The sequence below is a fragment of the Nilaparvata lugens genome, chromosome 4, assembly GCF_014356525.2.
Source record: "Nilaparvata lugens isolate BPH chromosome 4, ASM1435652v1, whole genome shotgun sequence".
Lineage (NCBI taxonomy): Eukaryota > Metazoa > Arthropoda > Insecta > Hemiptera > Delphacidae > Nilaparvata > Nilaparvata lugens.
In genome coordinates this window covers 38,189,441-38,214,936 of record NC_052507.1, presented here as the reverse complement: position 1 = coordinate 38,214,936, position 25,496 = coordinate 38,189,441, and the positions used below count along the sequence as shown (strand labels likewise).

Below are 25,496 nucleotides of genomic sequence, written 5' to 3'. Positions count from 1 at the left end.
AGAACGACAGACCACGTCCAAAAGTATTCTATTCCCAAATTTTGATAATGAAAAACAAGTCCAAAAAGATCAGCCAAGTTGTTTCTACTGTAGTCCATATCATTCCAGAAAATAAGTCAGACTTGAACCATTTCTCAATAACAAACACATTACCAGTACTCCCACTTAGGCCCTGATATTTTGAGTTCCAGATATTTCCAATTCCGCCATCTGACAAACAAATAATTTGAGTTCCAGATACTCCCAATTCCGCCTAGCAACATATTTCGAGTTCCGGATATTTCCAATTCTACTGTCTGACAAAATTCGGAGTTCCACCCAGCAACAGTTTTCAAGCATAGGACATTTAACATTGATATTTTGAGTTCCAGATATTTCCAATTCCGCGGCCCCTAATGATATTGATGGTAGGTTCGGATCACTTCAATGATCCGGATCAATCTATCTCGTTCACTGCTACGAGCCAATCAGAAGGCCAGGATTGGAACTTCCCAAGGTCACGTCACGTGTTCAGTATTGGGGTCATGTAAAAAGCATTGGTTAGATAGGCGATTGATTACAAGTTTCCACTCTGTACCTATTCTGTGCTCTGGCGACCCGAATTTTTTATAGGTATATCACTTGTCAAGGGTGCCAGAATTCGGTGTTACCAGATTTTTTTCTTGTTTCTTGTAGACTGTCATTTTTTGAAAAATTTGAGCAATCTATAAAAAAATCAATGTGCAGTGATGTGGCTTACACTGTAATTAGCAAGGCATTGGCATTGTAACAGCTGTTTTTGTGGACGGCTGTCTATTTGTGACGTGTCCTGCCAATTCCTCCTGGTCGTCGTCTTGCTGGAGTGGATTATTTTTGACAAGGTTATAGACGGGAATTTCCAGTAAGTACATATTTTTAAATATTTTTGTTTGCCCAAAAATAAATATGGTAATACAGTTAAGCTAGAAAGGTCACTTAAGATATACTTAGTTGAGTATAACAGCAATCTCATCATAAGAAAGTTTTGTTACTTGTAACGTTGATTATTATAGTATTAGAGGTCTATTATCATAATACTTTGTAAAAATATTAATGCAACTATTAAAAACTTCATCTTTCCCTTTCATATCTTGTACTGTCATCAGGTCTGTAGCATACAATGGAATAAATTAACGTTTCAAAGATATTATCTATTAATTTTTTAATTACATTCTATCATAACTTGGCTTCAGTCTTTAGGCTTATGTTTATTTTGAATGTAATATACTCAAAATAAAATCGTTTATTGTCATTACAAAACAAAATTTATATAACGAGGTTAAATACATTTAGAAATCTTATTTTCGCTATATGATCCGAACATCTCTTTAATTTCTAAGCGTCATTATTGTAGCTGTTGGCTAATAATTTGAATCTAGCTTTTACGATAAATGTTATTGTTTGATCAGGACAGACAACATTGTTACTTTCTTGTTTAGATTTTGAAAGATTGTGAAATTGTTTAATTTAATTTATAAATTCGCTGAATCCTAGTATCACGTCACAATTCTTTCTTCATTTTATCACTTTTTGCTGAAACCAATTCTTTGTTTCTATGATATTTCCATAAGGTAGCCTACCTAATAGAAAAGATTTCAGAATAAATGTAACATTATTATTTATTCTAGTGTAGGCCCATTTGGTTGGCTACTCAAGTGCTAAAAAGAAGGCTTACAATCTGTATGCTTCCTTCAAAGTTGAATTATAATTTCTCAAAAATCAACATTATTTGAATTTTATTACAAATAGTCCTACTTTAAATATTTGAGTTTTCTGCTTTTTTTCTCTTATTACATAAAATTTAGGAAGTATCTCTTGATGAGTGGGAGTAAAATCCTTTCTTGAAAGAAAATTATTTTGTCATTGTCAATGTAAGATAAAAATGTATTCATTACTTAACATAGGTATTGAATACATTACAATTATTATTAAAAACTAATGAATGACACCCCACAGTTGTAAACTGTTCAAGGTCGATCATATTAGAAATGAAAATAAGTCATTAATTAGCATAGGCCTGTATATATGTCATTATAAATGTTCAATTTGGTAATTAGCATACTAGTAGATTTCATAACCAATAGGATACTTGGATATTAAACAGTACAGAGCTTCTTATTTATTAAACAGTCGTTAATATTGCTGAAGTTGAAATAACGATAAATGTTCATTTGGTCTAGTTGATAATTTATCATTAAGATACAGAACATATATTGACCTGAATGTTGTAATGTTATAGCCCACTATTCTAATAATATTTTACAACAGAGATTTCCTTTCTAATAACTACCTTCTTATTTTCCAATTGTTTTAACTAGGTAATTTGAAGGCTGATTATTCCCCGTATTTTGACAAGTTTTTATATTTTTTATCTGAGTTCGCAATTTTATGTAGTCAATGTCTCAATTCTTTATCTATTTAGAAATCCATGGGTTCATCATTTCATGATTATTATTGGCATATCAAGGGACTCATTTTTAAACCCCAGAAATTGTTAGCTTGCTAAATAAATGTGTATTTAAACTTAACTTGTACTTAGCTATAATTTTGTATACTTTTTGCAGCGTCTTCGCCTTGAAAGATGACAACCTATGAGGAATTCATCCTTCAGAACGAGGAGAGAGACGGAGTTCGTTTCACGTGGAATGTATGGCCGTCCAGTCGACTGGAAGCCACCAGGCTTGTTGTTCCCGTTGGATGTCTGTATCAACCTTTGAAGGAGAGACCTGGTGAGTCTTTCTATAAAAAATCACACACACATTTGTAGGTGGCCAGTCCCTCTCCACCGACATTAATTATTATGATATGCATATATAATAGGCTATTTGTAACATTTTTTTTTTTGGTTGCCATGGAAAAAATTGTAATGTGAAATTTTCAGTTCAATATTATCATCAAAATTTGTATAGTTTTTGCTTTTTAAATGTGATTTTGTGTTTTAAAATAGTTTTCTTGATTTTAAAATTTATAAAATAGGAACTCAGGAAGTGAAAGTGCAAATTTTTAGTGAGAAAAATGAAGAACCCAAGACATAACCTATAAACTTGAGTGTTGATAGGAAATGACATTGGGTAGTACGGCAAGGCGGAACATCCGAAAGGATCTCTCTGCCGATAAAAGCCATAAGAGTAAATAAATAAATAAATATGCATATATGTCCATGTGCCGGCCGGGTTGGTCTAGTGGTCAGGAGCGTTATAAACTTCAGTCTGCTAGCCCCGCCTGGTGTGTGAATACGAATCCCGCCTGTGGCTTCATCTCATCAAATCACCCACGCAACCACTCACAAGCAAACATTTCGTGTGGGCAACATCCGCGCAATAAAAAAAATACTCTGCTACGGTATGACAACGTGTTGATGACTACCATCTCGGCATGCTAGTATGAAACCCTCAGTCTCAATTTATTTAGAGCAGTTGACTTTATAAAAGCCAAAGCCACGGTTTGGACAAGCTCTTCTCCTCAACATGCCTATAAAAGACACCATGCAAGGACTTATCCTAATGCTGCTACAAAAGAAGTCTGGACTCAGCAGTCTTTATTCTAGCCCTGAGCTGATTAGGCTGAAATCCTTCCTCCCTATCAGTGTGGAAATCGAGACCGAGGGTATTTGCTGCTTGCTGTGCTGCCTTATATAGGAAGGCTCCAACTCTTGCAACTTCATGATCGTGGACCAGTTGCATCAGGGGCACAGAGCATCTTCGTATGCTGCAGGCAAACTGTATGGCCACCCTGTTGTAAAGATTCTCCAAACCAAGTAGACTTCAGTCTCCCTCAGGCCTTGGCAGGTATATTCTGTCACGAACTAGAAGAGCGGGGATGTAGACTCATCTCCATGTACATCCTTTTACGGGTCTCCCTGTCCAGATCCTGGAGCTGATTTCTGTTGCACTTGAACACTCCAAATGAGTACCTAGGTAAGAGCTGGCACAGCGAGCCACCAACATGGCTTTATCTTTGCTCTTTGCCGATAACTCAGGTGACCAGAGTCTTCTCAGTATCCTCTTAAACTCGCTGCAGAGAGTCTTCTTTATATTTGCACAATCCTGAATATCTTTCTTGTTATAATCTCACATAAACTTATATTTTTTGTGTATATGCGTTCTCTTTTCATTTTTATGTATACTAGTAATGTTTACTTACAGATCTACCGCCTGTACAGTACGATCCAGTTCTTTGTACTAGGAATACTTGTCGTGCAATTCTGAATCCATTGTGCCAAGTCGACTATCGAGCCAAGCTATGGGTCTGCAACTTTTGTTTCCAGAGGAATCCTGTAAGTTTCATACCAAGTTATAAGTCCCTCTACACAAGAGTAGAAGCTATATCAATATCTTGTGATTTTCCCCTGTGAATTTATCTAATTCATTGACGTGAGTTTTTTTGCAGTGCTTGCTGTCTTACACAATGATTATAGCTCTCCATCATTTTTGAATGTTATAGATTATAAATGTCTTGAGTAATTGTATAATATTTATTCAAGTTTTGGCCAGAAAATGTTCAAGATCGAAAAAATCCAATATTGTGTATTGTGTGCTACTTTTGAACTTTTCCAGGTCAATTAGTCCATTTTCATTACATTTGCATTATTATCCAATTATTTTGATGATAAGTGTCTGTACAATATATAAATGAATAAAATAATTCAATAATTTGCCATGGAACTAGAAATTTGACACTTATATCCCCTTTCTGTATGCATTTTATTTTCCCAAATCCTATTGTTTGAATAGATTTTTTCTTCATAATATTTTCGGCATATACTTTACATTTGAACAAATAATGTATGATTACTCGTACTTTCTTAAGATAAGATAACTCTTCTATTATCAATTTCATTTTTATATTTTTGGAATCTATAATTCAAATAAATTGTTTTGTTGGTGGTCTAATGTTAGCTCTTATTGCAAATCATGACTTTAGAATTCTACAAACTTTTACATGTCACTGATAACCTTGTAAAATTATAATTTTCCAAAATAAAAAACGAAATATTTTCCCATTTTTTCATCTATTTGGATTTGTTTGGTTTGTGTATAGTGTCCATTCAATGACATACTTTTTCCAGTTCCCCCCTCAATATGCAGCTATTTCGGAGCAGCATCAACCAGCAGAACTGATACCTTCATTTTCCACCATCGAATACATCATTACCGTAAGTAACTCAAACATTCAAAAAAATTCAAAATTTATTTATTCAAGTAAGTCACAATATATTCCGGTCCACACACGAATCTACAATAAATTACAGTACAACAGCTAATTATGCAACAAATTTCACATATTATGAAAACTTATTAATTACAATGAAGATTGAATGGAACATTAGAATATTGATAATATAGTATTGTAATGTAACTACATAAATCAGCGGTGTTTCAACAATGAATAAATGATAACTTCAATGAATAAATAATATACACCCCACTATAAATTATATGTGTTGGGGTATAAGTAATTAGTTGCTTATTGCGTGTTATAATTACTATTTACAAACTTCATTCACTGATATAGGATTAAAGTTTTTTATAATAAAATTAGTAAAAATTTATAATACAAACAAAATTATGGAATTAGTAGATAAATATTAATATTCTACTAAGGATAATAATAAGAAAGGTTATTTTAGAAAAATGAAAAACAGTAAAGAGAAGAATGAAGAATAAATCAAATAGCTCAATCCAATAACTTTAAAATATATATATAGCACTTAACAGAAAACACTTTGAAGTTTTGTAGTAAAAATATAAAAAACTTACATTTAAACGAGAATTTTCGGGGGCTGGGCCCCCTTTTTCAATCAACCAGGAAGTGATGTGCAGATTTGAAGATTCTAACGGTCGTGACCTCAGAGACGCGGTAGAGATGTTGTGTAGACCATAGAGCACGAAGGAGCATGAAGGAGCATTATGGGATTTGGTGGGCCATGATGGGTTATTTCAAGCGGGAGATTTCAAATTTGAGTGAGTTATGGATAAGGAAAGGTGTAGATTATGAATTGATAGAAAAGAGGATATTTAAAATTAGAAATTCAAAATGAAGTAGAATAAAATTAGAAAATGGAATTATAGAATTGAATTGGAATTAAATTTATTTTTATTTTTATTGAACATTTATTATATATTTGATAGCTGTGAAATTTCTTATATATGATGGAATTTATTTCAATTTAATTGGACAGTTGGTGTAGAGTTGATAGTTATGGTACTTGCCACTCTCCCTCCCACAGCCCCCTCCATAGATGTCAAGACGAAAGAATTGGCTTTTATTTGGGTGCTTGGAGCTGCTTCCAGTCCTGGTCTTAACAGACAGTAATAGTACCATAACTATCAACTCTACACCAACTGTCCAATTAAATTGAAATAAATTCCATCATATATAAGAAATTTCTGTTTTGGAGGAGATTTGAAAACATACACGAATCCAACTACAAAAAATTCCCAAATCCCACAAACTCCAAAGATCTGCACTACCTACTTCCCTGGAATCGAAAACCTCAAGCCTGTCCTTAAAGATCTGTTCCATGTCGTCTCCTCCAATCCCTCTACCAAACACCTTTTCCAGCAACCACCCACCCTCATTTACAAGCAGCCTCCCAACCTCAAAAGAATTTTTAATACAAACCAATCACTCACCTCTGATGAAATCCCAACTCCACCTGGTACCCTACCCTGCAAACGCCCCCGCTATAAAACCTGCCCTATCACTGATCCTTCCATTTCGTTTACCAGTCCTATCACCAACTACACCCATCAATTCCATCAATCCAGTAATTGCATCTCCAAAAATTGCATCTACCTCCTTTCCTGCAACTTCTGTCCTGCCTTCTACATAGGTGAAACCACCACTGCCCTAAACCTCCGGATCAACAATCACAGGGCTTCCTTTAAAATAATACTTCCCTACCCATCCCTACCCATGGCTCTGAGCACAACAAGAACTTTGACCAATGCTTCAAAGTCAAAGTCCTTGCCACTCTCCCTCCCACAGCCCCCTCCATAGATGTCAAGACGAAAGAATTGGCTTTTATTTGGGTGCTTGGAGCTGCTTCCAGTCCTGGTCTTAACAGACAGCAATAGTACCATGACTATCAACTCTACACCAACTGTCCAATTAAATTGAAATAAATTTCATCATATATAAGAAATTTCTCAGCTATCAAATATATAATAAATTTTCAATAAAAATAAATTTAATTCCAATTCAATTCTATAATTCCATTTTATAATTTTATTCTACTTCATTTCGGATTTCTAATTTTAAATCTCCTCTTTTCTATCAATTCATAATCTACACCTTTCCTTATCCATAACTCACTCAAATTTGAAATCTCCCGCTTGAAATAACCCATCATGGCCCACCAACTGATCCCATAGTGCTCCTTCAATCAGTGCGCCTCCGTTCGTCTGTGCTCTATGATCTGCACACCATCTCTACAGCGTCTCTGTGGTCACGACCGTTAGAATGTTCAAATCTCACCACTTCACTTCCTGGTTCATTCACAAAGGGGGCCCAGCTCCCCGAAAATTCTCGTTTAAATGTAATTTTTCAAGTGTTTTTAATTTATCCGTGTCGTGTGTATCCTGTTTATATTTATATATTAAATATTATATAATATCTCCTATATATATATATAGTTTGAAATCAAACGGTCGTTTGACCACAGAGTACGCACGGAGAGTCAATTGTAGCAGCAGAAACCACAGATTACGCGGTGCAGACGGATGGAGAGAAAAAGAGTACAGATTCAGGGGACATTATGGGGTATTTAGGGGGCGGTTACAAACGGGATATTTAAGATTTTAGTGGGTTATGAATAAGGAAAGGTGTAGCTTATGAATTGATTGAAAAGAGGAGATTTAAAATTAGAAATAAAAAAAGAATTAGACTAAAATTGGAGAAAGTAGTTGTAGAATTGGACTTGAATTAAATTTATTTTTCATTTTTTTTTTTTGAACATTTAATATATATTTGATAGCTCTGAAATTTATTATGATATGATGACATTTATTTCAATTTGATTAAACAGTTGGTAGCTATGGTACTATTGCTGTCTGTTGAGAACAGGACTGGAAGCAGCTCCAAGCACCCAAATAAAAGCCAATTCTTTCGTCTTGACATCTATGGAGGGGGCTGTGGGAGGGAGAGTGGCAAGGACTTTGACTTTGAAGCATTGGTCAAAGTTCTTGTTGTGCTCAGAGCCATGGGTGGGGATGGCTAGGGAAGTATTATTTTTAAAGGAAGCCCTGTGATTGTTAATCCGGAGGTATAGGGCAGTGGTGGTTTCACCTATGTAGAAGGCAGGACAGAAGTTGCAGGAAAGGAGGTAGATGCAATTTTTGGAGATGCAATTACTGGATTGATGGATTTGGTGGGTGTAGTTGGTGATAGGACTGGTAAAGGAGATGGAAGAATCAGTGATAGGACAGGTTTTACAGCGGGGGCGTTTGCAAGGTAGGGTACCAGGTGGAGTTGGGATTTCATCAGAGGTGAGTGATTTGTTTTTACTGAGAATTTTCTTGAGGTTGGGAGGTTGCTTATAAATGAGGGATTATGTTCTAATAAGAGAGATAAAATGTAGAAAAAATATTCAACTTTGTCCAATTCGAAAATTCAAAATGGCGGCCATTTTAAACTTTCAATCCAAAATTGCGGGAAAACGGTGATGGATAGAGAAATTTACCAAGAACAATTTTAGGAAATTTTATTTACAATCAGTCAACACCAAAAAAATGAGAATCGGACAAAGCATAACAGAGGTACAATGAAATGTGTGTTACGTGGCAGCAAAACATCAATTTGTTGTAAATAGCATGGAAGCCTACCAATCTGTATTAACATCAAATTATGATTTTCTTGTGCTTGGATAAAATGGCTAATATCTCGTAAATGAAGCGTTTGAGGAAAAAAAATTATTTCACATTTTCTCTTTGTTTTGACCCATAGAACCTATTCCCGAAGTTTGGCACTTTACTTTTGGGACACCCTGTCCTGTATATTCTTTTTGAAAACGAATAAGATAGTTTTTCAATTCAAATGATGTCATCATTTCATCTTGACAATATTCTCAGTAAATTTTTCTTTAATTAGTTTTCAAGATGCATGATAATAAGTTTTATTTCTCTGCAAATAGTATATTCTCAAGTTTTATTTTTCTATTTATTTATATAATCACAAAATATTATGCTGTAGCTTTTACCGTTCCTAGTATCGGATATTATTAAATACTCTAAATATCTAGCAATTATTAATTCTAAGGAGTTGCGTTGGAAACCCGTAATTTATTTACATATTTGATCCATCTGAATTATTTAATTGAAAATATAAATGAAACATACACAATAGAACTGCAAAACTTTATTTCACTATAAACCGTATCAAAATTGCTTCATTCAAAACTTTACACTGACTGTCATTAGTCCAACATGGTTTCTCCAGTATATAACATTTGAATAATGTAATATTATTATAACATATGAATTATTATAAGAATGTACTTCAATTCAATTGTTGACACTGGGAAATACTTGATGATGGGAAATATCTGAAGCTAGTGTCTCGAAGAAAATAAAAAAGGATACCTGCAATTCTATTTGATGAAAGTTTCAAGTAGCCCCATTGGAATAAATGCAAAATATATTGAATGATTATAGTTTTATCCCATATCAATTGATTTTCATGTCTATTATAAAGACCGAGTCTTAGTTGTTGCTCGTCGAAGTACGTGTGACACTTCCCCAAGCTCGAGCTAGCTCTTTCAGGGAATTAGTTCCTGATGTTTTATTATGTCCAATTTTACTAAATTGGTACCATTTTTACAGTGTATATTCTATAAATTTATCCGTGAAGTTATGAGGAAGAAATAAATTATTCAAATTGAATTAATTAATTATTAATTTAATGAATTATTTAATTCATTAAATAATTTAATTATTATTTGAATTATTTAGTTCATAATTAATAGCTAGAATATAGCTATAAGAGCACAAAATTACACAGCTTTGCAAGATGTCAAATCACGAGCAAATTATTATCAAGAAATAATTTTACAATAGATAATGAATACTGTCATTATTAAATGTAACAGTATAAATGTGACGTAACCTCAGTTTTGGAACAAAATATAATTTATTTTGGTCCACTATAAGAACGATAATAATCACTGTGATTATCATTTTTGCGTGGTGTATTTTGTAGAGAGCGCAAACGATGCCGCCGATGTTCGTGCTGGTGGTGGACACGTGTCTGGACGACGAGGAGCTGGGAGCTTTGAAGGACTCACTGCAGATGTCGCTGTCGCTGCTGCCGCCCAATGCACTCATCGGTCTCATCACGTTCGGCAAAATGGTGCAGGTCAGTATCATACACAAAATATAGCATAAGAAGATATCCCATGGTATAGGTCGTTTATGTTGCAAATTTCACTGTTAACTCAAGCCGATAGTCCTAGTAGTTATTTTTCGTAGAGATATGTCTCGCTGGTAGTCTCTCATACTGTGAAAAACCTAGGCATGGATAAAAACCTCAACTGGTCAGAACAAGTCAATAAAACCTATAGAAAGGTTTTCTCAGCAATGCATTCACTGAAAAAATTACAAGATGTCCTTCCTAGAAGTATACGATTATTACTGGTCCAATATCTGATTTTTCCACATTTCACGTACTGAAATCTGTCCTCAATGACAGGCAAGTTACACTCAATGATAAAATGCAGTACTGCCAAAATTATTGTTCTACGTTTTGTTTACTCTCTTGAACGCCAAGAACATATCACCCCAGCACACATTGCTAGCTCTTAACTGAAGCTTCCCGATCAGAAACGTTTCAGAATAATCAAACTTGCTAGAGATACTTTAAAATATGGCAATCCTAATTATTTAAAAAAATCATTTTAAATTTGTTTCCGAAGGTAGGAGGATAGATGCTTCCCATACTAAAACTGGTGTAAATACTCCTATGATACCTAATCACCGAACTACCATCTATTCTAAATCGTTCCTTGACAGTGCTTGTTGTGAATGGGATAAACTCTATTAGATGCATTGAGAGTCGAGTGGGCTTTATCTTGTCTTCGAAAAAATATCTTATAGAGAAAATGACTGAGTCTGTCCAACCCTAGAGCTCTGCATGACAAATATTCTAATCTCCCTGCCTTTTCATTCATTCATCCATTTTCCATATCCTATCTCCATTTTATAAAATACATATTCATCATCTCATCTCAAGATTTTCTGTTCATTAGTATTGTATATCGTCAATATTACTCAATCAATTTCTAAAATCTCAATTAAATCCCATCCTATAACGTTTGTTCCATTTATCCATTTTTAATCATCAATGCAATATTGTATTCACTATTACTCATTCTATTATCATTCATTCATCCCATAATTCTAATCATCTAGTTCTTAACTTATCAAGTTAAGTTTCCCATTTAAACATTACTTCGAGTTATAATTCCCAATAGCTCTATTCCATCACAACCCGGTCGTGTATTGATGGGAAGGATATTATTTTATATCATTCTCACAGAATCTACATTTATTTGTTGAAACACCGCCGATTTATGAAGTCACACCACAATATTATATTATCGTTATTCTAATTGCATTGAATCTTTATTCTCATTGATTAATTATTTAAATACGTTCTCATACTCTCACTCCAACAAAACAGTAATAATACACAGTGGTCAACAGTAATCGGCTTGAGTTGACAAAATCGGCTTAAAATGTGGAACATAAACGACTATGTAATATCTTCTTATGCTATATTTTCTCTATGTCAGTAAGCATTCATTACAATGTGCTTCATTTCGGGTTCAAACAAACACCTGAATAATCTCCATTTAAACTGTACCTTAGTCTGCTCTCACTCTAGCACTTTTATTCATGACAACATGGGCTAGGGCTGAATGCGGCACGTTACCTTATTGGCACACATTTTTAAGCATTCAGAGAATTGAAAAATATGTACGTAATGTGTATTAGCTGATTTTACTCAGTTCCATTGGTAAAAGGAAGTAATTCTCTCGTATACTAGAGTCATGGCAATCAAAGTACCCATGCAACCGGGCGTATAAGGATCAGTTTGATAAATTTTATAAAATTGATGACTTGTCTGATTTAATGATCAATTTCAGCTAAAAAATAAAACAAATACATTAGGCTATGCCAAAACTACAATATTAGATCACAAATACTGTGCAGTCACAATTAATAAAATGATTAGTGTACTACAAGATAAAACATAAAAGTTAAAACAAGGTAAAATATGAAACATCATAGTGTACTACAAAATATAAAAAGAACTTCTAATCAATTCAAAATCAATATCGCAAAATCTAACACTGCTGAAAACATGTGGTTTCCCCAAAAATAGATAGATATACTGGAGGGTGTAGGGACACATCTGTTCAGACCCCCATAGAAGCCAGGCTTGTAAACAAACATGAAATAGAGAGGCCATGATTCTTCTTTCATTCCTATTATCTTTGCTGGTTTCGTCTCCACCCCCCCCCCAAACCCACACCAATTTGTGCGAAAAACTTGTTTATTTGATAGCCTGTTACTGCAAAAACATGTTTTAGTTTAGATTAATGATCATTGTGAGTGATGATGAGGTTTTCTCTACTACGAAAAGTTATTTGATGACAAACTACCAGTCTATATCTGATATTGATTATATCAATATCGTTGATACTACAATATCAAAGATAATTTATAGTTTAGGTGAAACTAGTTTTTCATCCTATCAGCCTAAATATCGGGGCACCGAGCTTCGCTCGTTATTTATCTATTGACTTTTGATAAACCGAACACAATTCTTTAAAATGATTGGGGGAGTACTAACAGGCACAGCCCAAAACTGTTTCTTGCCCAAATTTTGATTTATACACTATGAATAGTCCAGAAAGTAGGTTATGTTCCATACACTTGAATTCAGGTTCAATTTTCTGTTCAAAGATTTGAAAACAAGAAAATTATAATTTAGATTATATACAAACAAAATAACACTCACTAATCACTTGAAATTGTCAAATAATGATCAACTTTGAAAATTATGATATACTCTAGTTTAGGAGGATTATTTTGTCATGTCAACAAATCAGATTATGTTGATCAAATCGATAAATTGTCTAGCTAGATAAAATTTCTCGCTGATTGATTATGATTACACAGCTGGAAATAATTCTGTCTCTCTCCCACACTGGCAACCATATCTTCTGTTATCGAGAGACGACGAAATTATCATCTGTTTTCCAAGAATGAATTATCCTTTTAATGTCGTTCAGCGAGTTTTCCAAAGAATGAGACCTGCAATCAGGTTGCATTCGATGCAATCGAATCTTTATATCATAAACCTACTATGTTCCAAATTTCGTGAAAATCGTTAGAGTCGTTTTCGAGATCCGTAAAACATAAATAACCAGATATAAAAATAGTCAGATATAAAAATAACCAGATGTAAAAATAACCAAATATATAAATACAGAAATTGCTCGCTTAATATAATAGGATACATCACACATCAGCCTATTTTGTTTGGGACACAATACCATGGTTAACAATCAGAATAGGCATCAATTCTAAACTTTTTATATGGACTGAAGACGATTTCGAACACTTGAAATAATGTGTGCTCGTACCATGTTCTCAATTCATGGAACAACCTTTGATCAAATATATTATTTTTTTCAAAATGAACCTACACTGAATCGGAATTCCGATATTTCCCACAGAGCTTTTACTATGTCTCTATGTATGAAATGTATCTACAATCTACTAGTTTCAAATAAAAAAAAGTTTTCTCAAGGCATTTTTTAAAGACTAAGAAAATAAATAGTCTACATTTTTCTTGCTTTTACTCTTGAAGCCCTTATGTGATCGTTTACATGTAGCAAGTGCAAAAATATTCCAATTGCAAGTTTATTATAAATCAGTTACACATATCACTGAAGTTAAACCACTTAGAATCTTGAAGCTTGTCACGATGGATATCGTAACTAGTGAGGGGAATTGAGTTTAGGGCTTGTTCTAAAGACGCTTGGTTATCTCTTGATGAAATCTCGGAGTCCAACGAGCAGCCCGGCCGCTGGGCTACCGCTCAGCAGTGCCGTGCATCCTTACCCCCTCCCTCTCGGCCACTGAGGGAGGCTCGTGAAGGGCTAGTAGGAGCTCAGTCTAGTGCGGGTGTCCAGTGCGAGCGGTCGGCAGAGAGAGTGAAGGAAGCAGCGCGCAGCTAGCAACTTAGTACAGCTCGTATCCTGAGTGTACTCCGACTCCTTCGACTACTAGGAGTCGTGTCTGAGGTTAACGGGGGTTAATCGAAGACACTGGAAGCTCCGAGATTCAGCACTCACTTGGGCGAGTGTTGTTCGACCATTTCGACGACTTTTGGCAGCAACCTGCCTGTTTCAACCAGTGGCGACAAGTCAGGTTTTGGCTAAAACCTGGAACAACACTCGCCCGAGGTTAGGGACCCGGTGACCGACTACAGCAACCAGTTCCGAGGCCTTTAAATCCTGCTAATTCGGATCCTAATAGCAGGAGGATATCTAGTGAGAATCGGGAACGTTACTCCCGTAACAGAGACCCCCCTCACGGCCGACACCAGATCGTTCCTGTTCCTCTCACTCCACGCCCAACCCTGTTAGGCAGTGCGAAAGCACGGCCCCTCTTACCTAAAAGAGGGAAGCATTTCTCCAAGGTGCTCAAGACCCTGTTTCAACCCCTGACTCGAACGAGGGTGGTTGACGGACGCCCCACCAAGCCTCCCGTCCCCTGCTGCGGCCCACCCCAGTCGCCGACTGAGTCTAGCCGGCCCAGAGCGACACTGGGAATTCTGGTAGAAGAAGGTGTGGGCAAAAGTCTACTCAGAAACTAACTAAAAAAATGATTGAATAAAAAATTGATATTTTGATTAAAATTTCATGAAATTTAGATCTAATTTGTTGTTATTCATAACTGTATTTTTATAAATGCCTGGTTGATGAATTTGATTAATTCCATATATAAAAATTCAACTAAAATTGATGACATGGAAAAATGTAATCCTCTTTTTGGAACTATTTCTAGCGAAATTTGGGAACCGTTATAGGCGTGAACCTGTTACTCCTTTCTGAAAGGGTTATTCATTCATATTCACATTAATTCATTAGGTCAAAAGCATCACAATATTGGAAAGAAAAACAGGCGCTAACCTTTTACAATTACGATTGTCATGAGTATAATAATGTAGTGAGGTAATAATAGTAAATAGAATCTAGATGAAAGTAGTACTTTTTATACTTGAAGTAATTTTTAGGTAAAAAATAGTTCCTCGGTTTTGTATCATTGTCCTAGTTGATGGTTTGGGTAATAGATATAGTTTTAGATTTTTTGTATTAATCTGTATTGAGCATAATTCTGAATTAATTTACCTCGAAACATTATATTATATATATAGTAAGGTATCATTTTGAAAAACGTTTTATTGGAAATTTATAAAAGTATGTAATGCTTTTAAATGTAGGTGCACGAGCTTGGCTGCGACGGCTGCTCGAAGAGCTACGTGTTCCGTGGCGTGAAGGACCTGACTGCCAAGCAGATCCAGGACATGTTGGGCATTGGCAAGATGGCCGCCGCTCCACAGCCCATGCAACAGCGCATTCCCGGCGCCGCTCCCTCCGCACCTGTCAACAGGTGAGCACAAACTGTCAACAATGCATACACAATTTTACTTTCAAATTTCAAACACATATTTCTTGAAATCTTGAATATACAGAGTGTACAGATCAAGTTTATTTATTCAAGTAAGTCACAGTACATTCTGGTCTGGTCTAATAAGTAATTAGTTGCTTATTGCGTGTTATAATTACTGTTTACAAACTTCATTCACTGATATAGGATTAAAGTTTTTTATAATAAAATTAGTAAAAATTTATAATACAAACAAAAATATGAAATTAGTAGATAAATATTAATATTCTACTAAGGATAATAATAAGAAAGGTTATTTTAGAAAAATGAAAAACAGTAAAGAGAAGAATGAAGAATAAATAGTTTCAATATTTACAGTCTAACTAAATTTTCACAATTTTCCACCCCAATATCAACCAACCAGGAAAATAAACGTTTCTTGAACCTGTGTCTATTGAATTCTGCCCTAATGTAACTTGGTATTGAATTGTAAATTTTTGGTCCCAAATATATGTAGTTTCTTTGCCCAAATGTAGTGTTCATCCTTGGTACTATTGAATGCGTGTTTCTCTGCCTTGTTTGATGGTTATGATCTGCCAGTCTTATGTGTTCGTTGTTTCTCCTCATTCGCGTGATGATAGCCTGGATGTAGAGTTGTCTTACACTCAGTACTTTACTGTCCTGTCCTTGAAAAGAATGTTCGTGGGGAATTGATTCTCCTTGAAGCCTATTATTTTTAGTATTCGTTTTTGAAGTTTATAGAGAGGTTCAACATGTATAAAATTCGTAGCTCCCCAGATAATTATGACGTATCTTAAAATTGATTGCACTAAAGAAAAATAAACAGTTTTTAATGTCTCATAGTTGAGGATTTTACGGAGTTGATAGAATTTGTAGAGAAGCTTCCTGATCCGGGTAATTGATAGATTAATGTGCTTGTCCCATTTGAATTTGTTGTCCACTATTGTTCCTAAATATTTTATTTCATTGACTTGTTGAATTGAAGGGCAATCACACGGGTTGTTGGTGCTTCCACAGTGATGCAGGATTATTGAAGAATCCGGTGGTCTCGTCCGTTCTGTCAGAGAAAAGGCTAAAAACTTCGTTTTTGTTGCATTTACTGTAAGCAAATTTTCTCTTAACCATTTATCGACTTTCATCAATTCTTCCTGTCACAATTAAAAACTTCCTCCCAGGTGTTTCCTTCAAATAGTATACACGTATCATCAGCAAAAGCTATTACTCTTCCTCTTATCTTAATTGAACATAGCTCATTTGCATATGCCAAATACAGAATTGGCCCAAGAACTGTTCCTTGGGGAATCCCAAACTTCATCGTTTCCTCTGAACTGAGATGTTCTTCAACTTTGACTTTTTGACGCCGGTCACAGAGGTATGATCTAAACCATGCTAGAGGAACTCCTCTAATTCTCATGGCTTCTAATTTCTTCAGCAGCAAACTGTGATTAACAGTGTCAAAAGCTTTTGCTAGGTCCAGGAACACTGCTGCACATTTTTTGTTATTTTCTAGCTTATCTGTGACAAAATTTGACAATTCTAATACCGCATCTTCTGTACTCCTCCCCTCACGAAAGCCAAATTGATTCCTAGATAGTAAGTTGTTTTTTTCCATGTAATTCACAAGACGTTTCTTTACCAGTTTTTCCAAAATCTTAGAAATATTGCTTATAAGTGAAATAGGTTATAGTTATAGTTCGTTGGCCTATAAAATGTACTAAATCTTATGTCCTTTTTTGAAGCAATAAAGATATCATCTAATATATCTATTTAGATCAAAAAAAATATAGGGATTACCAAATCAAATTCTCTTAATTTTCATTATTTCAAGTAATATTTTTCATTTCTATATATTTAATTCAAATACAATTCAATTCAAATCACAAATCATATAGAATGGGAGAGAACAGCAGACTAAGACCAAAACTGTCCCTCTCCCGAATTCTGATGTATTTATTTATTTATTATTTACCAATGACATATTCACAAAATTGTAAAATTATTGGAATAGTCCTTACTGTTTTATTCCCTAATTTTGAATAATAATCAGTCCAATAAAGGTTATGTTTTGTGAAAGTTTAATGTTTAAAAAATAAATGTTACTAATATGAGATCGTAGTCAGGTTTATTTTATTGTGTATGAAGCCCAAATAAGCGTCTGTGCGTGGGTAATAGAAAGTACGTTGGGATTGATGAGATGATTTTACTCCCGTGTTTACTGGTGGGATTCGAACCCTCAACAAGCAGTGGCTTGTAACGTCCCAGACCACTAGAGCAACCTGGCTGCAAAATATTGTAATTTTACATGGTATATTTTATCTTATTTAATGTTCCTCATCATTGAAGTGACGTAGATATCAAGATAGATAGATAGATGACTTTTATATTTACACTTTACAATAAAAGTGATGTGGGCGAAATCAAGGAGATATGAAAGAAAACATCCACTTCATGCTTCATTTTTATACCTTCATAATCGAGTATATAAGAAAAATCAGTTATCGTATTATGTATCTTATTGCAGAAACTATTTTTCACTTCACCATACTCTTCAAATTATGAAGTGATGAAAATAATACATGTAATGAATTACATCTCCTGATATCCCACATTTTTAATTTTCATCACCGTAGAAATATTTCATTTAGCCGTCTAGAGATTCGGATTGTGAATTAAGTCATCTTCAATGTAATGAAGGAAAGAATCGTTTTAAACACGTACGGGATAGGAAATACACGAATGACGCATCACATCTGAACTAATAAACTGATTAACTTTAAATTTTGCATAAAGATTCTGAATTTACCGAGGATGGACATAGATTGCATTTTTATTGCTATTAACCAATTCATCCTAATTTAATAATTAGAACAAATTTATTCAAAATGTGATACAAAGTTTATGTAAGATAAAAGCCAATCAATTCGTTTTTCCATTGTAAATTATTACAATCGTTAATACCTTCAATATCAGCATGAATCTATAAAACTAAATTCAATCTATTTGTGCTTCAAACAGACTAACAGTGCTTCAAATAGACCCTCACGAAGCACGGGTTGCCTACTAATTTTAAATGATGAAGATCTTTAGTCTTTTTTCTATAGATCTATTACTTCCAAATCAGACCAGTTAACAACAGAGCTGTTCATTTTTAATTGACAGATTTCTTCAGCCTGTCGGAAAGTGCGATATGAGTTTAACTGATCTGCTTGGGGAATTGCAAAGAGATCCATGGAATGTGGCTCAGGGCAAGAGACCTCTCCGATCTACTGGAGTTGCATTGTCCATTGCAGTTGGTCTGCTCGAGGTAATTCTTCACTATTTACTCATCATGATTGACAATTATTTTTATATTTACCTATGCTTATGAATTATTGTAGATTTTCTATTTTATGATTGTAAGTTTTATGTTGTTAATTTCTCAATATAATTCCATTTGATATATTTATCTCTTTTCTGTATAGGGCTACTTTAATAGAAATTGAAAGAAAAATAAAAATCTTAGTACCCTTTATGAAATATTTAATCACAACATGTTTCGGACATTGATGCCATTTTCAAGTGAAAATCACTTAAATCAATTAAATATTTCATAAAAGGTACTAAGATTTTTATTTTTCTTTCAATTTCCATTTGATATTTTACTTGTTAATATTTAACTCTTCTTAAGATTTCGTTTAATTTTTATTTTAAATTTTGAAAGATTATTGACAATGATTTGAGTACTTAGTTTTTTAAGAACTATTTTTTGAACACTGATTCCATATAATATGGAGAACAGTTTCATGTAATGAAACAACATGATAGCATGAATATCAACAAAGTGGTGAAACAATACAGTATTACCTATTATATATATAATCGTTTTATAAATTATGTAGAATAATGTAGGTGATTGTATGTGAATATCATCATAGAAAATACTAAAATGTTGTATAACATTAATAATGTTAACATTATAATAATGCCAATAGATGTAAATAACTGACTGAGTTATTCAAAAACACTGTGATTCAAAAAGCAACTGTGAAACACTCCCATGTTTTTAAGTCACATACACTATGTGGTTGAATCTTGTAATCGTTATTTTGAAATAGATTCATATTGTTGGGTGATACTGTATTTTTTGGAATTTGTTCCTTTTATAAAGTGTATTTTTTCTTGCTATAAGTTATAGTGACTCAACCTACATTTTTATTTGGGCTGTACTAAAGTATAAAAATAATTTGAAAAGGGACAGTTTTTGGCATGGCAACAGGCTATTTTGCCTTCTTTATAAGTATAATGATTGTACATGATTGAATAAATAAATACAACTGTCCGCTCTATTTTAGGGCAAGAATCAGAATTTCCAAAAAAAACTTAAATGTTTTTTAATTATTGAAATTACAAAATAGATAGACTTATTATAATCGAATTTGTAGTTTTCCTTCCCAAAGTCATTTTTGCAATTGTCAATGCAAAATTGAAAATCTTTTCCGCCTTTCTGAGGCTTATTATTGATTTTATTAGCATGCTTTCTTATTCTCCAATATCAATGTATTAATCATTTCTGTTATATTTATCCAGGTGATACTTGGGCTTGACCCGTCAAATAAAAATAATGCAACAAGGGTAAATGCAATTTTATGTTCTCAGAGATGAAGAGTTGGTATTGGGTTGCAAATTTCAATGCGAATTACCTGGAATATGAGCGGCAGTGAATTAAGTTTCTCATTTTCGCTTCAATTATTATTTTCCACAGATTTCAATGAACTTTTTTAACAGCCTGCATTTATTTCACTTTCACTTCAAAAAATACAAGACAAACTCGAAGTGAAAATTTTAATTTAAAAAGAAAAAGAAATGCACCCAATGTATAAGTGAGACTTCATATAGGTTGTTGAACAATCAGGGTATCATTGAATGTTTTGGAATTTGAATTGCTACAAACATTGCATCTTATATTTGTGGGGTTTTGAATGCATACCGTTACATCGATTATAAAATCATTTATGTTTTATGTGGTGTACTGTTGTTACTTTTATTTATTGGCCAATTAGTTGAATATTATTGTGAACATGAAAGCATTGAACACATAATTTTATTATGGAAGTTGAATCCTATCTCCAATTTATTAAAATAGAATCATTACTCAGAAAATATTTTAATAATAACTTAATCGGTGATTTGGTTAATTAAATTGGAATATTCTGTGAAGTAAAGATTACTTTGTGGATTAACTCTGATAATTTAGATATTTGATCAAACCTCACATTTTCCTCTCATATGCCCCACTCTTATAATTCTCGCATGATTGAAATAACATTCGTTTTAATGCATTATTGACTAAATTTTTTTTCTTATTAATTTAGTTTGTTGGTTGATGGATTCGGGTGTGGAAAGTCCATTCGATGTAATCACTCATTTGCAAATTATATTACAATAATTTTATTTTCATTGCATGGACTTTGCTCACAACACACAATCATTATTATGGATGAAAACACTGTTACGAAGTACATAAAGATATATTTATTACAAATACTGATATTAAAAACTTAAAAAAGTCATAGGTTAGTCTATGATACCGTTGCGTTTTCAAATTGAATCTCTCAAAGATTTGAGAAATTCGATTGATATTCACAATGTTGTATACTGTCATCCAACTTTTAGTCTACATTAGAAAATTATCAAATGTTTATTCTTTTAAATATTTGATTTTGTGTTTAAAACATTTATCAATATCAGGAATTTGAAATATTTATGTGGTTATTTCGGACTGAAATATATCTAAATTGGAGCACAATGTAGCCTTGATATCAAGAATGTATTCTATCTACCTTGCTTGAGAAGGTTCAAAATTAAAAATTAGGGATTAGAGTATTCTATTAATATTGAAGTATTTTAAATTATTGTATTTGAGATAAGGGGTTTGCTCGGCTGTGGGCAAATAAGTTAACTGTCGTATTGTTTTTATTGTCAATAAATGAATGAGTATCATTCATGGTTTAAGTTTGCTTGTCAGTGTACGTCCCGATTATAGTTTGAAATGATTTATTGTCTATTCGTAGATGAAGTTGACTAGGAAATTTTAAACTGTGCTATATTTTCGTGCTGATGAGTATCATAATAATTGTGGCTTATTATAAATTGAACATTTTTAGTGATATTATAGAGTTGCATAATTCAATTTAACCTAGTGTGTAACCAGTCTATCTTGAATAACGTTGAATAGACTGTTGAACTGTGCTATAATTTAGAGTTTGACGAGCGTCATCTGGTGTATTATAAATTGTTCTCAATTTAATGTGTCTTATACAGGGTGTTCCACAAAAGGTGTAACAGCCGATTCCGTTTTATTCTTCATGAAATTTGCATCACAGAATTATCAGAATGCAGACTTAAATTTTCTCATATCGATCCTAGTTTTATAGATATATATATAGATTGTTCGATATTTCTGAAAAACGTCAATAACGTTGGAAAGAATAGCAAATTTTCAAAAGATTCATGTAAAATTTGTTCCTATGCTTGGCGTATTTGAACTTTTTATGGGCGTTCAAACTGTTTGAAATTAGGTTTTGAACTCGATGAATTTACTTTTTTCAATTTTGAGCGCTTATAAAAAGATTAAGAACGTCAAACAAAAAAATAGTCATATTAATATTATTGGAAATTTCTTCCTCTTTCCAACACTGTAGTTTGAATTAGATATTGACTGACAGTTCTCTAGTTATTTATGCTTTTCAGAAATATCGAGATATCTATATTTCTTGAAAACTAAGAGTACAAACTCTCTGAAGGCGGAGCGGAGTGAACAATATCATTTTAAGTAATAAGATGTAACACACTGAAAGCGTCTACTCGCAGAGCGGGGCGTCAAACTTTGGAACAAGTTGGTTTGTTTTTTGGAGCATCACAGTGCGAGTGCCAGTCTGGTCTACTCTTGTACATAATAATGTACTTGTTCTACTACATTTTCCCACCATCTAGTAAACTAGTATATTTAATGTTTGCCCAAATTCGCCTGTAATGTGTATTATTTGATTATTCATAAAAGAAAATTTATCTATTGCACTTTGAAATCAAAAGTAAAGCTATTCTAATCCAAAGTTAGTAGACAGATCTACTAACGTTGATTCTAATCCATTCCATTCATATTTCTATGAAAATTGAAAACTTCTATCACCATCTAGTAAATTTTGTGGGGGAAATTTGGCTCATATTTTTTCCTTAGCTAATATCCAATACATTATTCTCACTAAGTAATGTCCGTGCAAACTTAGACAACGCCATTTTCTAGACGCTTGACGCTCAGGCGCTTCCTGTGTGTATCATGAACGCTCTGACCACGTTACGCCACACCCCGCTTCGCTCCGCCTTCAGTGTGCTTGTACCCTAAGGTTGATAAAAGAAAGTTTTACTGAACATTCTTTGTTGCAAATTAAATGTAGAATTTATGTTCTTCGGTCTAACATCTTTCTTGGGACACTCTGTACATTACAAGTTGATGAATATCGTTGATAATGGATTGTTTCAGTGCACATACCCGAACGCAGGCGGACGCATCATGCTGTTCGTGGGTGGACCGTGCTCGCAGGGCCCTGGTCAGGTGGTGAACGATGACCTGAAGGAGCCGATCAGGTCGCACCACGACATCCACAAGGACAACGCCAAGTACATGAAGAAGGCGATGAAGCACTACGATGCGCTGGCGGTGCGCGCCGCCACCAACGGCCATGCCATCGACATCTACTCATGCGCACTCGACCAGACCGGCCTCCTCGAGATGAAACAGTGCTGCAATTCCACCGGGTAACTAAGCAATCTGCCTCCAGTCTAGTATTTCACTCCAAACTAATGAATAGGAAAAACACAATAGACTAATATTGATGAATTGACTGTCTCGAGATGAAGCGGTGTTGTAATGCTACTGGGTTAGTCTCACTTTATCCTATATATTTGCTTTCAAAGTAATAAATAGAAAGATAAGCATATCTGTATTTCACCCCAAAGTATTGAAAAGGAAATTTGCAATTGATCAATCGACGTCCACGAGATGAAGCAGTGTTTATATATTTTATCTATTTATTTATTCACATAAAAATGTTGTAATGCTACTGGATTAGTATCATTCCATCCTATCTTTGCTTCCAAAGTATGTAAATAGAAAGATAACAAGCAATCGTCCTCCAAGCGATAAAGTAGTGGATCAATTCTACTGGCTTAGTCTCTATCTTCCCTATATTTTCTTACTGAATTGAATTGAATTTATTTATTTCCATAAAATAATAAAACATATTATAGAATATAATACATACACAGGGTATAGTAACTACAAAAAAATCAAATTAATTAAATAACGCAATACATAATAGTGGGAATTATCCCCATTAGTTTGATAAAATCATTATTACTATTACTAAATACTATTATTATTATAAATTATAGATCTATTAATATTATACGGAAATGTATTATATGGTGAATGTGCAGCATACCAATACCCTGATCCTATCTAGGTAATGAACAGAAAAATTGCAATCAATCGGCCTCCACGAGATTAAGCAGTGATACAATTCCACCGGGTAACTATGCAATCTGCCTCCTGTCTAGCATATCTGTATTTCACCCCAAAATATTGAAAAAGAAATTTATAATATTGATCAATCAGCCTCTACGAGATGAAGCACCGATGAAATTCTACTGGGTCAGTCTGGTATATCATCCATATTCTTTACAAAGTAATAAATAGGAAATTGACAATCATATTGATTTTTTCCACAATTTAAAGCAGTTACGCAATTTTACCATCAGTCTTGTATATCTGTTTTTTACTCCAAAGTAATTAATATGAAGTTTACAATTTATTAATCCACGAGTTGAAGCAGTGCTGCAATTCCACCGGCTTATTTTCACTCTATCCTTCATTTCGTTCCAAAGTAATGCATGGTTTACAATTAATCAATCGGCCTCCACGAGATGAAGCAGTTATGAAATTCCACCGACTCAGTCTATTACTATCCGTATTCTACTGTAGTGAATAGGAAGTTTACAATTAACTTATACTCGAGATGAAGCAGTGCTGAAGAAGTTTCAGACCAATTTCTATAATTCCTGTTTTTGCCAAGATATCTGAGGCAATCATATTTGCACAACTGTATAAATACCTTAAGGAGCATGACCTACTGGCTCCTTCTCAGTTTGGTTTCAGGAAGGGAAAATCTACTGTTATGGCTGTGGAATCGCTGTTAGAATCGACTATCAATTCTTTTGAGGAGCGGAAATCAACTTTTTCAATGCTATGTTATCTCTCAAGAGCATTTGACTGTATCCCTTATACAGTTCTATTAAAGAAATTGAAGCATTATGGCTTACATGATTGTGCAATTCGGGTGTTTGAGAGAAAGCAGATTGTACATTGGAATGATCAGTGATCAATTCCTCTTCTGGTAAAACGGGATGTGCCACAGGGTTCATTGTTGGGCCCATTACTCTTTCTTGTAGCAATAAATGATTTGCACTACTATCTAGATGGAAATGTGCTGTTCTATGCGGAGGACACTTCTTTGTTCTCTGCAAATAAGACCCAGGCTGAAGCAGATGTGATGGAGCTGTATGTTAAGGCTCGTGATTGGTTCTCACTAAACATATTGTCTCTGAATGAGGCAAAAACCCATAGTATATTGTTCTCTCTATCAGAGGTCAGTGAGTGTTTGCAGCCGGTCCGATTATTGGGGTTCACTCTTGATGCCAAGTTACTCTGGGAACCTCATATAGACATGGTGTGCTCCAGTC

At 34.0% G+C, this 25,496-nt stretch overlaps 1 protein-coding gene across 4 annotated transcripts in view; it reads left to right on the top strand.

Moving 5' to 3' along the window:
• The first annotated feature begins 523 nt into the window (after window positions 1-523).
• The window catches only part of LOC111063970 (protein transport protein Sec23A), a 45,459-nt gene continuing 20,486 nt past the window's right edge, over window positions 524-25,496 (top strand). For 2 of the 4 annotated variants that reach the window (XM_039427429.1, XM_039427428.1), the window contains exons 1-9: window positions 524-880; window positions 2,583-2,747; window positions 4,164-4,294; window positions 5,087-5,173; window positions 10,216-10,371; window positions 15,532-15,701; window positions 18,879-19,023; window positions 20,286-20,330; window positions 23,239-23,513. In XM_039427429.1, the coding sequence (XP_039283363.1) occupies window positions 2,600-2,747; window positions 4,164-4,294; window positions 5,087-5,173; window positions 10,216-10,371; window positions 15,532-15,701; window positions 18,879-19,023; window positions 20,286-20,330; window positions 23,239-23,513 (1,157 nt within the window). In that variant the 5' untranslated portion in view covers window positions 524-880; window positions 2,583-2,599. The remainder of the gene's footprint in view (window positions 881-2,582; window positions 2,748-4,163; window positions 4,295-5,086; window positions 5,174-10,215; window positions 10,372-15,531; window positions 15,702-18,878; window positions 19,024-20,285; window positions 20,331-23,238; window positions 23,514-25,496) is intronic. The other 2 variants (XM_022351641.2, XM_039427430.1) reach the window with 1 other exon arrangement.